Raw genomic sequence first — 14,095 nt, 5'->3', positions numbered from 1 at the left:
GTTTGTTGGCTTTTGATGCAGCAGACTGCCATTGAGGGTGATAATATAGTTTATTATCAGTAAATCATGTATACGCTGAAGCTGGTCTGGGCATAATATAAGAATAGTCCAGATTTAGCATGGCGAGAGAGAACAAGAGAGAGAGAGAACAAGACAGAGAACGAGAGAGGGAACGAGAGAGAGAGAACGAGAGAGAGAGAACGAGAGAGAGAGAACGAGAGAGAGAGAACGAGAGAGAGAGAACGAGAGAGAGAACGAGAGAGAGAACGAGAGAGAGAGAGAACGAGAGAGAGAGAGAACGAGAGAGAGAGAGAACGAGAGAGAGAGAGAACGAGAGAGAGAGAGAACGAGAGAGAGAGAGAACGAGAGAGAGAGAGAACGAGAGAGAGAGAAAACGAGAGAGAGAGAAAACGAGAGAGAGAGAAAACGAGAGAGAGAGAAAACGAGAGAAAACGAGAGAGAGAGAAAACGAGAGAGAGAGAAAACGAGAGAGAGAGAAAACGAGAGAGAGAGAAAACGAGAGAGAGAGAACGAGAGAGAGAGAGAACGAGAGAGAGAGAGAACGAGAGAGAGAGAGAACGAGAGAGAGAGAGAACGAGAGAGAGAGAACGAGAGAGAGAGAACGAGAGAGAGAGAGAGAAAACGAGAGAGAGAAAATGAGAGAGAGAGAGAACGAGAGAGAGAGAGAACGAGAGAGAGAGAGAACGAGAGAGAGAGAGAACGAGAGAGAGAGAGAACGAGAGAGAGAGAGAACGAGAGAGAGAGAACGAGAGAGAGAGAACGAGAGAGAGAGAACGAGAGAGAGAGAGAGAATGAGAGAGAGAGAATGAGAGAGAATGAGAGAGAGAGAATGAGAGAGAGAATGAGAGAGAGAACAAGAGAGAGAGAAAAAAAAGAAAGATGGGAAGAGTGAGACACCAAAAGGGACAGCCAAAGATTGAAAAAAAAGTGGAGAAAGATGAGGAAAGTGAGGTATAGAAAGAAATAGAGAAAGGAGTAAAAAGAGAGACACAAAGATGAGTAAAAAAAAAAAAAAAAAAAAGACAGTGAGAGATAGGAAGAGAACGAGTGGTAGAGAAAGATGGAGAAAGACAGAAATGAGAGAAAGTCCAAGAAGATAAAAGAGATAGAAAGAGGAAAATAGAGAGAGAAAGAGAGAGAGAGTAAAAACTGGAAAGAGAGAATATGCTGTAAGGAGAAAGAGATAGAAAAAAAGATGAAGAAGGTCATGGAAAGATAGAGATGGAGAGAGAGAGAGAGGAAGAGAAATGCATGAAAGTGAGTAAGAAAAAGAGAGGTAGAGGGGGATGGAAAGAGGAAGGAGAGTGAGATGAAGGGAGACGATAAGACGGAAATGGGGAATGGGAGCCATATAGAAAAAGAGATGGGGACAGATGTGCAGATAAAGAGATGACATAGATAGATAGATAGATAGATAGATAGATAGATAGATAGATAGATAGATAGATAGATAGTGTAAGCCGATGGCTGGCCAGGTAATGGAGGGGGTGTACATCTCACCCAGACTACTAAGGTGGGTGAGATGAGAAAACTCCAGAAAGAACGTTTCTCTGCAGATAACTATTGTCTGCTGCGTGATATTTCAAAGTTCCGCTTACTGGGCTGGATTTTTAGGAATGACAGGTAGGTTGGTAGTGGGACCTGTCATTCCACCCCCCTCCAGTCCACACTTTGGGGATGTTCCGGCAGAGACTCAGTTGCAGAGAGTCTCCTCGTCAAGGAGGCTTAAGAAGTTGCTCCAGCAGCAGACTGGGGGCAGAGCTTGGCTGGAGAGCCACAGAGAGAGGTCATATTTTTGGAGCTGTGTCCTGAATGATTCTACTGGCTTTTTGGATTTCTGTTATCCTAGGTGAGGTAACCTATTCTATGTTTAGTTAGAGCCTAGCCGGGCAGGGATTTATTTTTGTATTCTTTCCTTTTGTTGCTGCACTGCCTTTTTGAGTGAAAATAAAACTCTACCATTGTTTTGGACTAAAGAAACTGGACTTGTGTGTCTATGCCACCCCACCTAGCCCCCCACCCTGACGATAGATAGACATGGATAGGAGATAGATGATAGATAGATAGTTAGATAGATAGATAGATAGATAGATAGATAGATAGATAGATAGATAGGAGATAGATATAGATAGGAGATAGATATAGATAGATAGATAGATAGATAGATAGATAGATAGATAGATAGATAGATATGAGATAGAATAATAATAGCTTTGTAGCCATGTGTATATCATCCTTACTGTTATGTATATTTATAGCACATATTCACTATAAAGCGGGCAGATATAGATGAGACGTTGTCTATATGATATATGACGGGTTGCTCACGCACGTTGCGCTTCTTTATGTAAATGTGGCAGGTTTTACTTTGTTCCAATTTTGTCCATTTATAAAACACACAGGTGTGAACGTGTCAACCTTGCTTTGTGGAATTGCACAACTGATCGGAGGCACGTCTGCCGTTCCCCCAGCAAACAGCTGCTCCCTTGTTATTACAACTTGTCTCCAAAGCCATCGCCTGGCACATTAACGTTAAATATTACAGTCAGCTCCAGTGCAATATGCTCAGAATAATCCAGAAGCGGCCTACGCCAGTATGTTCACCGGTAATGTATAGAATATGTAACAAACCCAGGAAGAAAGACTTGTTACAATGTATCCAGTGATGGAGGAGGCCTCAGATTACTAACTAGTGATGTCATCACCTGCACTGGAGGAGAAGTGATGTCATCCTCCTAGTAACTAATAATCTGTGGCCTACTATCTGATGATAAACTACAACTCCCAGCATACCCTGACCATATAGGGCTTGACTCGCCCACTGCTATAATAGATTAATGATATAGAATAACCACAGTAGTTGCCTATACTGGATGAACAGTGATGTCATCGGTAACAATGACTTCCATCCTGTAGCCTTCAGATGATAAAATATTAACCCTATCAACCTTAGGATGTAAGGGTACGCTGGGAGTTGTAGTCTTGCCTGAGCCTTTATTCTGCTCTGTTAACAGCATTTAGTGATATGCTTTACAGCATAGTCATGGTCATAGGCAGTAATAGAATGGAGCTGCCTCTTTGAAGAAGCTGTGACATCATCTATTGTCAATAGTGATGTAATGATAAGATGGTGTTATTTATAGAGGTGTCATCTTCTATTGTAATACTGTCTGGGATGTAAAGGAAGTGACTGCTGCAAAGAAAACAATTACAGAATTTCCAGGTGTCATTCTATTATTAGGCTTAGTGGCCAGAGTGAGAATTGACAGTTTATTTTAAAATGGTGTCAATCTTGTCCATGGTTTGTGTCTGGAATAGAAAAAGGGAATTTTTTTAAAAAAACCATAGAGAATGAAACAGTTGCTAATTCTTTTCCCTTCCCCAAAAGCCTGTAAACAGGACAGTGGGTGGGGGTCCCAGAATGCAATTTGGGAGGACATTCACCTGCAAGTCCAGATCACCCTCCGCAAAGAAAATTCATGAAGAAGCACTGGACGGCTGCACGCGGATGTAGCAGAGCCAAATGAAGATGAACAGAGATGAACAAACTCAAGTTTACTACACCATATGGAAAACGGTATAAAGAGGAAATTGCTAAGATTTGTCCATATTGTGCAGCACCCCAGGAGTTAAATTGTTAGGCCGCTGTTAATTCGCCACCAGCTGGCCGCCATCATTTAATAAAGCGGGTGATGAATGTCCACCAAGGCCCGGCGCCGCTGACACCAGATGCACCGTACACGACTTTCTCACCTTGATGAATGGGACCAATTTCTTTATTGTAACCATTAAGACGGGCATTGATCTTCATTTGCCAATACCAGACGCTTAAGCCAAACCCACAGCGAAGCTCAGGAACCCCCTCCCCATCCCTGAGGACCCCTCCTCCCCATCCCCCGCTGTTACATTTTTTTTTCCTTCCCTCCTACCCACCAAATTGAGACTTTTTTTTTTCGTAGCGAAGTTTCTCTCCGCTGTGAGATGGGAGTCATTTACAAGGCGTGAATGTAAAACGGAACATATGTACGGGTAATTTGCAAGGCGTTAGCAAATGTTAATACTGGCATGTAAAAGGGTTTTCTTCCAAAATCCCCATCAAAGCGCATCAGACTCGCCGTAAATTATCCAAGTAGCAATTAGAGGTAGTAAAATGGTTTCCAGCAAGTGGAGAAAAGAGCAAGGTGCAAAACTGCCCCAGGGAAGACGTCACCATCCAGCCCGAGACCCTCCTGATCTACAAGGAGCAAGAAGGATGCAGTTTATTGGACGCGTGAGGAGGATTGGAAACCCACCATCTTGTGGGTGTGGCCTCTGGAGAGTCAGTAGTGCTACATGCAAAAGGAAGAACTCCATGGTGACTAAATAGGCACAACTACTGCACTAAAGTGATGTCAGCCCTATGGAGTCATCTTATGTATATATGTCATTTTATGCAAAAGAAACATTGGACTATTCACATTGGACATATGCAAACGGTGATTTATCCTATATTATACTCCAGAGCTGCGCTCACTATTCTGCTGGTGCAGTCACTGTGTACATACATTACATTACTTATCCTGTACTGATCCTGAGTTACATCCTGTATTATACTCCAGAGCTGCGCTCACTATTCTGCTGGTGCAGTCACTGTGTACATACATTACATTACTTATCCTGTACTGATCCTGAGTTACATCCTGTATTATACTCCAGAGCTGCGCTCACTATTCTGCTAGTACAGTCACTGTGTACATACATTACTTATCCTGTACTGATCCTGAGTTATATCCTGTATTATACTCCAGAGCTGCACTCACTATTCTGCTGGTACAGTCACTGTGCACATACATTACATTAGTTATCCTGTACTGATCCTGAGTTACATCCTGTATTATACTCCAGAGCTGCGCTCACTATTCTGCTGGTGCAGTCACTGTGTATATACATTACATTACTTATCCTGTACTGATCCTGAGTTACATCCTGTATTATATTGCAGAGCTGCGCTCACTATTCTGCTGATATACATGCTTTCCCCATTTGGATATTGTATTAACACTAAATAATGATTATTATCTGCCAATTGCAATATAACTGTAATCATCACATCTGTCACAGTCCTCGCTCTGCGTGTCCCGGCTGCACAGTCTGTACAGTGACTAGTGAGGTTAGTAGAGCTTCCTGCAGTGCACCATCTGTCACTCAGCACTCGACAGCTCCAAAAGATCATCAAAAAAGTATATAGTCAAGAATATACCAACTGGTTCCTATGCCTCAGTGCACACAGTATGGCTGCTACACATGCACATACACCCGCTTACACAACAGCCCCATGACCATTAGCAGATAAAATGCAGAGACGTTGTGCTGGCAAACACCATTACAGTGTTGGGATTCATGTAGTTAATACATGCACTATCACTTTTGACCATTAGGTGATGATTTTTTAACCAGAAACAGCACCACTTCTGTCCACAGGTTGTGAGTGGTATTGCAGCCAGGTCCTTTGATACATCTGATACAGTCCAGAGAGCTGTGGGGTAAAAGGGAATTGGGGAAAAGAGGCCGTCAAGGGCAAGTGTCCCTATATAATATAGAGAAGAAAATTCTACTGATGGATTCCGGAAGGAACTGCAAAATCCAAAGGGGCAATTGCCCCTTTTGCCCTCCGCCCTGTTAACTCTCGCTTACTCTAATGTTCAGCGTTCCCTCCTTAGTCTCCTTATGCTCACTGATCCCTAAATATTGGAGTTGTTTGCACACATTTCCATCTATAGGCTGACAACATCCAGACTGGCAGCCAAACGTGGCCGTCCGCCAGATGAAGGTCCACGTACCCGGCACAAGCAGCTTCTATAAAGTCTATGAAATAGTAATGAGAAATCTAGAAAAATGCACTGCAGGCGTCTACACCGCGAATACATCAACATGTACTTACGCCTTGTCAGGCGCCGCTCTGCTTTACTAGGCTTTGGAAGAATTTAGGGAAAATTTAGATATTTTAACTTTTTTACTCGTGGATTTGACTGGTTAGTAGTCACTCGTTGTATCAGGGTATATAGCAGGAGTATGGGCTAAGGGGGTAGTTGCCCTGGTGCCCTTTGCAAACAAATTTAGCTCATGGCACTGGATTGGGTATGATTTGGGCATTGTATGGCGGCATTATATTGTACTATTATTTGACAACATATAATGGTATTTGGATCTGTTTTGCTATTGTCATTTTGTACTGAATGGCGGCATTTACTGCTTTCATTTCTATATAGGCAGCAAATGATAAAGTAACTCGATCCTGAAGGTGGTTATTCATTAGCTACACTGCATTGTGGTATTACATGAATACGGTCAGGCAGTTTTATGTGGACACTGTATAGCAACTCTGTATGGACCCTGTATGTTAATATTACATGGACACTGTATGGCAGTATTACGTGGACACACTATAGGGTATTATTAATATATTCATCAACTTTATTAAGGCGATAATAATAAACAAATGAACCAAAACTATCATAATAAGGGGATACAATAGAACAAGAATATCATATAGCGTATGTGGTGACATTATTTTGCACTGTACGTATTATATAGGTAAAATTGGGCACTATAGTGGTATTACTTGGTACTACAGTGCATGGTACCCTAATCTTTGCAATGTATGGCACTGCTCTTTGGCATTGGAGGGTGGTATTATATAGCAGGATAGTTTGGGCAATGTTATGGATATATTTACTTTCCTTTTGTATTCTAACAAAAATTTATATTTTAATTAATGTGGAATCCAACATTTAATCTTTGCTACATTTACACCTCGATGTCCTTTCTGTGTATGCACTGGGAAAGCTCCATCATACATATCTATAGGGTCTATATGGTCCTAGTGGCTTCCATAGAGTGCCCTTTTGGCATCTGCCAGGCAGGGATAGGTCACTACAACGGTTTTTGTTACGGTATAAAATAGTTGACATCTCTATGCAGCGGTTCCCTTAGGTAATTAACATGGGATTAGATGGGAGGCTTATGCCAGTATACAGTTCCCTATGTCAGAGCCTTCTATTAGATGTATACATTTAGGGGAATTCTAGACATATACAGTCAATGGAAGGCTGAAACATGATGTGAATACGGGTATCTATACATATTAGATTAATGCCAGATGACTGCCGGTCTAGGTGACTATCTAAAGTGCATGCAGGCGCCCTAACGTTCCTTCAAAAGCGGATTATTGTCAATTAGAGATGAGCGAACACTGTTTGGATCAGCCGATCCGAACAGCACGCTCCCATAGAAATGAATGGAAGCACCTGTGACGCTGACTTTGCCAGTGGCCGGCCGACGTCACAGGTGCTCCCATTCATTTCTATGGGAGCGTGCTGTTTGGATCGACTGATCCGAACAGTGTTCGCTCATCTCTATTGTCAACCATTTACGGAGTCGCTACGGAGTGCATGGCCATGTCGTCGCGGCATTCTGCTCAAAATCCGCTGCCAAATAATTCTGTGTGAACATACCCTTATGGGTGAAAACCACTTCTGCAGTTTTATAACAGATTTGCTCAGGATAACAAGGGGACTCCATTGCGGTTCTTGTGCTTTAGAGCTGAACCGTTACGCGCTTTTCCTGTGCCTTCTTACTTACAGTCTTTAGAAATATTTTTCATTGCTATACAAACAGGTTTGATTCTTTTTTTTGTCCATTTCTTGGCTTGAAACGTTTCCAGATCTGGTGGTTGCCGTTCCGCGTCCCTTCCATCCTCTGTGTGCTTATTACAGAATAAAGCACAAATTATACATAGTTAGGGAACAAAGAAGTACTCGAAAACTGACCACTTTCCGGATGCTTTTTACTTCTAAAAACATGAAACCGCCAGAACATTGCCAATATTTAGCTGCATTATCGTCCAAGATCAAACCCAAAAAGCTGTGTGAGGAGCGGAGACATTCGCCGTCTGCACAAACAACCCAGCGGGAGACAAACACGGGGGCAGCTCCGCACAATATAGAAGCATGCCTCCGAGGCACCAAATTATGCTGCAGCCGACAGAAATGAAAATGCCCATAAATCTGCTGTCCTGAAAACTGCGGGCGACCTGATGAGTCTACAAGTCTACGGTGCCCAGACAATAGGCGATGGATGGAGGAGGTCACGTGACCTATTCGTGGCGTTTTATAAATGGAACGTTTAGGTGTGAGATACAAGTATGACAAAGCGTGCCTAGAAAAGATCTCTACACATCTGACATCTAGGAAGCTTCATAGGTTACAATAAAAGCGCGCGTATCAAGATTCCCTGCCGCTCTGTAGTTATGTGGATGGTGGTCTCGCTGATCTTGTAGAAATCTGCAAGTTCCGCCACATTAAAAGAGCAGGATGCTGCGTAGTAAAGGTGAAGATGCTGGTCCCTAGTGCAAAGTCTAGATCCGGCACCATTTCTATGGTGTCTTAGACGGGAAAGGGACCTTTAGGCCCCTCAATTATTTGCAATTATTACCCCTGCACCCCTATAGCTACACCCCTGCACTTTAGCGCTACCACCAGTCACCTCACAGGGTCTTTTAATAGTGCAGACAGATAGGACCTGTTTGTGAACCCGCCTAATGCTTGGCTACAATGTTGCAGGATAGATGTAGTGCTTTGATACAATGATATGGCATTGATGTAACATTATAATGCTACAAGATTGCTGGATAGAGGAGAACTCGATGCAATGTTACAGGATACCTGAGATGCTTTCATACAATGGTCCCGGGTGGTCTTAAAGGAATTCTATCATTAAAATACCCCTTTTAACTAAGTACACATAGGAATAGCCTTAAGAAATGTTATTCTTCTCTTACCTTTAATAATAAAGGACTGGAGTTTTAGTTCCCCAGTGGAACACCTGACCTGTCTGGGTCTGGGAGGGTCTCAGACTCCCATAGATCACACACTGATGGCCTAACATATGGATAGATCATCAGTATGAAACATGCATTAGAGTCCGGAAAACATCTTTAATCCCAGATTATATCACTAAATTTCTGGAAAACCAGGAATTGATCTGTAGGGAGCTACCTTCCAAAGGATGGCTCTAGAGGACTTTTGTACAGAGGACTTCTCTCTCCACTGGTTTCAGTATAATATAAATCATAGTCTATGAGGTCTGCAGGTAACTGCTCTCCATCGGTCAGATCCTGTATCGGATATGAATGCCCAAAAGAGCGGATATCAGACGGAAATTATCCAAGTACTTGCGAATGGTTTTACAGCCCTTTGAAATCAATGGGTTTTAAAATGAATTGTTCGAAATAGTTTTTTTGAGGATTTTGAGACGGTTTCACAAACTGATTTCGAGAGTTGCAAACTTAGCCTCACAATGAATTTTTTCATAAACTAGTAATGCAGTGGTTTAATTTATAGGTTGTCAGCTTGTTACAATGTAGGATAGATGTAATATCATAGTGTTGCAGAAAAGATGTAATGCTGTGATACATTGTTGCAAAAAACATGTAATGCTGTGATACATTGTTGCAGAATAGATGTAATGCTGTGATACATTGTTGCAGAATAGATGTAATGCTGTGATACAGTGTTGCAGAATAGATGTAATGCTGTGATACATTGTTGCAGAATAGATGTAATGCTGTGATACATTGTTGCAGAGTAGATGAAATGCTGTGATAGTGTTGCAGAAAAGATGTAATGCTGTGATACAATGTTGCAGAATAGATGTAATGCTGTGATACAATGTTGCAGAATAGATGTAACGCTGTGTTACATTGTTGCAGAATAGATGTAATGCTGTGATACAATGTTGCAGAATAGATGTAACGCTGTGTTACATTGTTGCAGAAAAGATGTAATGCTGTGATACAATGTTGCAGAATAGATGTAATGCTGTGATACATTGTTGCTGAATAGATGTAATGCTGTGATACAATGTTGCAGAATAGATGTAATGCTGTGATACAATGTTGCAGAATAGATGTAATGCTGTGATACATTGTTGCTGAATAGATGTAATGCTGTGATACAATGTTGCAGAATAGATGTAATGCTGTGATACAATGTTGCAGAATAGATGTAATGCTGTGATACAATGTTGCAGAATAGATGTAATGCTGTGATACATTGTTGCTGAATAGATGTAATGCTGTGATACAATGTTGCAGAATAGATTTAATGCTGTGATACAATGTTGCAGAATAGATGTAATGATGTGATACATTGTTGCAGAATAGATGTAACGCCGTGATACAATGTTGCAGAATAGATGAAGTGCTGTGATACATTGTTGCTTTGAACTGTGCATCGCTTTGGAGTTTACTAGAGTTGAAGCCCATTCATTGCGGCTTGTTGCAGCCATTCTCGCACCATATGGACAGGCCTGCACAGGTGACAGTATCACAGCAGCCTAATCCACACGGCATAACAAATCCCTGCGCTGCAAGCGTGCACCGTCACAACAGAAGAGCAGCCATGCTAATGAGCCCAAGGGAGAACATCACAAGGATTCAGAGGTAGAGAGCACTAAACAATAGCTCAAAACCAGTGAAATAAAGCAGACCCCCGCACTTGGCATAGATACAGATACAATCCAATCTGTTCCATTTAAGAATTAAACAATAAAACAGTGCCCAGGACCAAGTCCACATGCCTCGTCATAGATCTGCACAACTAGGGGGCGCATGACAAATACTATTCCCCCCCCCAGTTCTGGATATTGTAATCAAAGTCTTATAGGTGGGGGAGACCGGTCTTGCCATATTAACCCCCTCACCCCTATTATACACAAAGTGACGTCGAAAAGGCAATGCAGATATTACTTCTGGATCGACACAGTCTGCTGAAATGATCAACCCTAGAGGGTCAGCGTTGTCTCCAAGGAGGAAGGGTTACCTTATTTGCACAAGATAGTGACTTTAAAGAATATTATCTTAGTATAGAGAATTCCAACATCGTCTTGAAGATCAAAACTCAGCTCTGCTACATCAGTACCTAGAGCGACTTCTTAACTACTGGCCTTCATGTCTACCCCAAATAACCATATGGAGCTGATCTTCCCAGCATTACATTGTCTGCACGGACACACTTGGGTTGCCTATTAACCCTTCCCAAAGGCGTAATATAAAGCCACTGGATCCCAATGAAAACTCAGCACTGAGCCTCGGAATTATGCATGGTCGATAATATACTGTATGTGTCCTCATACTGGAAAGAGACACCTTATGGGCCTCCTACGGTTCCTGGACCCAGCTACAACTGCACCCGCTGCACCCCAGCCCCTTCCTACTGACACGAAGGAGCGTCCATGGTCTTCTTACCTGTGCTCCATCTCTCGTATGGAGAGGATGACCCCGGATGACGATGACCTCTGCTGTATAGAGGCCAGGAATGTGAACTCGCTCTTATTCCTGAAGAGCTGAATCACTTTTTCTCCGGTTTGCGGCGCCGCGTGGATTTCCCGCTCCACATCTGGAATAGAGAGACAAGATTAAAGGGGCGTCCGGCCATCAAGTATTAAATTAATTTATATTTGCAATTTACATTCCATTTACAAAAAGGTCCAGGGAAGAGTGATGACATTTTCTTATATAGTATGGCGCCATCTGTTGTTTAAAGTGTATAGCAACGTGCACGTCCACCTAATGAACGGATTGCTGATGGACACACGTGCTCAGTCTTTCTCTCCGACATCAGGTCTGCATAATGATCCTCGGTTCACTGCAGGAAAGCAAATAGAAATTGCTTTCTGTATCCACAGGATGAGGGATACGTGTCAGATCGCTGGGGGCCACAATGCCTGATACCCCAGTGATCAGAAGGACAGGGGTAAATCCTGTGAATAAGTGTCTATAATAGGGGGCACAACCCCTTTAAGGGCAACTTAACTCTCTTCTATGTATAGTATAGGATAGAATTTAACCCACTGAATCCTTTGCTTCCCAGGAAGAAAAGCAGCGGTGGAGATTCATTGCAACCACTTATGTTACCCCCCCCCCCCCCTTATCAACAACAGCAGAGAATGGGACAGGAAGTGTTATCATGGGAACATCTACAGGCCTTTGGTCTACTTACTCTGTAAGTTCATGTTATATTTATTTTTTTTTACATAGGACCTCATACAGTTCTTTTCTAGCATTACTGCACTGGATTTTCAATGTCTTTCCAATATCATCGTCCTTGGCCTCCCTCTAAAATATGTAAAGTCATTACTCGAGCGATCGACTCCACATCCTGTCAGTCGGATTGCTTATTCCCGCTCTTGGCTCCTGTCCGCATTGGGTAAATCTGTATCTGACAGCAGTGTTAGATCAGAGAAATCCTGCATAATCCCATAAGGAACTGACAAAGTGTAAGGAGGACTGGAGATGGCTTATTATACCGCACGCCCAAGTAGAAGCTTCCAGCATGTCTGCAGCACAATCCTCGGGACAAGTGAATTGTTAAACGTGTAGGCCTTTTAATTAAAGGGCCCCTGTTATTCTGCATCCATTACCCTCTTCCTCTTATACATATTTGGGGCTCAATTTTTCTGATTACCCCAACATTCCTACATTTAAAATGACACCTTTTACCTACTATTTTCTATGTAATTTAGCTATTCTCAGGACAGGAAGCATTATCATGGGGACACAGGACTTCTATCTTTAAAGGGGACCTTTCACCACCTCCACCTTTTTGCATCATTCAATAGGCACCACCTCACTGATTCTGGCGCAGCTGGAATTTTTTCTCTAGCCCCTACCGTCCCCGAGCAAATTGCTCTTCATTTCAGCTCAATAATGATCTCTGCTCTGAAGTGGGTGGTCCCTGACTCTCTGCTCCAGCCTAGGACCGCCCACCTGGCAGTTTCAGCACAATTATGCTCTCTACTAATTGCAATGATTGCTCAGGAATGGTGAGGGCTAGAGAAAAAATTCCAACTGCGCTGGAATCAGCGTAGCAAGATCTATATAAGGATATATGAAGAATTGGTGTTTATGGAGGTGGTAAAAGATCCCCTTTAAGCTCACATATCTTTTCAAACATATATAATTGAGGTTGGGTTATTTTGGCAATATTTTTCTAGTACCCCAGTATTCCTGAATTTTCCATAGCTATTATTATGTCAAAGCAACAGGCAAGAAGAGTTGTCATAGGCACATAGGAGCAAATTGTAGATCGTTGGCTCCTGACACTTCCTGGCTCCTACTTTACCTTCCAATTATATGTGCAATACTAGATAACCACTAAATCGTAGGCAACAATTCAGATATTTCGATATACGGTTTGGCGTCCAGTCAATGCTTAATATTTCGCTTACTGCGATATTTTGTAAATTTCTAATCCCTCCATTTAGTATTGAACATTTTTGTTTATAAATTTCAAAAATAAAAAAAATAAAAAATTAGAAAAATAAGAAAATCAATTTTGTGCATCAACAGGCAGCATAGATCTGTGCTAATAGCGGGCTTGTGTCCTCGCTCCATCCTGCAGCCATCAATATTTAGTAAATGACCCCCCCAATAATCAGCAGAACAACAATTAGACAGTCCTCATCCTCATCATAGTCGTCCGGAAGACTCTTCACTTTCCCTATTGTTCTCCTGATCCAGCAGTGAGGAGTAATCGCAGAGGTTTGCTCGATTCATCAAGTGTCTGACAAGACGCCAGAGCAGAGTATTACGCTAGAACCTTCTATTACCATCACACAAAAATATTCTGTATTGTCAGAAAATAAGAAAATCTATTTCTAGAACCAGTGATTTATAACAGTATATAAAAGTCATCTACAGATCTCCCCATAACAGTGTGTTATCCACCAATCCCCATAACAGTGTATCATCTACAGTTCCCCCCATAACTGTGTGATATTACCATTCCCCCCATATCCGTTTGTCATCTACATATACATGTTCCCCCATAACAGTGTTTCATATACATGTTCCCCATAACAGTGTGTCATATACAGGTTCCCCCATAACAGTGTGTCATATACAGGTTCCCCATAACATTGTGTCATCTACAGGTTCCCCATAACAGTTATCATATACAGGTTCCCACATATCAGTGTGTCATCTACAGGTTCCCCCATCACAGTGTGTCACATACAGTTCCCCCCATAACTGTGT

General features: G+C 42.2%; 1 protein-coding gene across 2 annotated transcripts in view; it reads right to left on the bottom strand.

The window, feature by feature from the left end:
• NELL1 (neural EGFL like 1) overlaps window positions 1-14,095 on the bottom strand; it is a 455,411-nt gene that overhangs the window by 358,344 nt on the left and 82,972 nt on the right. For both annotated transcript variants that reach the window (XM_075281293.1, XM_075281294.1), the window contains exon 3: window positions 11,306-11,456. In XM_075281293.1, coding sequence (XP_075137394.1) covers window positions 11,306-11,456 — 151 coding nt within the window. The remainder of the gene's footprint in view (window positions 1-11,305; window positions 11,457-14,095) is intronic.

This window comes from Leptodactylus fuscus, chromosome 7, assembly GCF_031893055.1.
Source record: "Leptodactylus fuscus isolate aLepFus1 chromosome 7, aLepFus1.hap2, whole genome shotgun sequence".
Taxonomy (NCBI): domain Eukaryota; kingdom Metazoa; phylum Chordata; class Amphibia; order Anura; family Leptodactylidae; genus Leptodactylus; species Leptodactylus fuscus.
The sequence above is the reverse complement of the archived record's forward strand: the minus strand, read 5'-3'. Positions and strand labels throughout refer to the sequence as shown.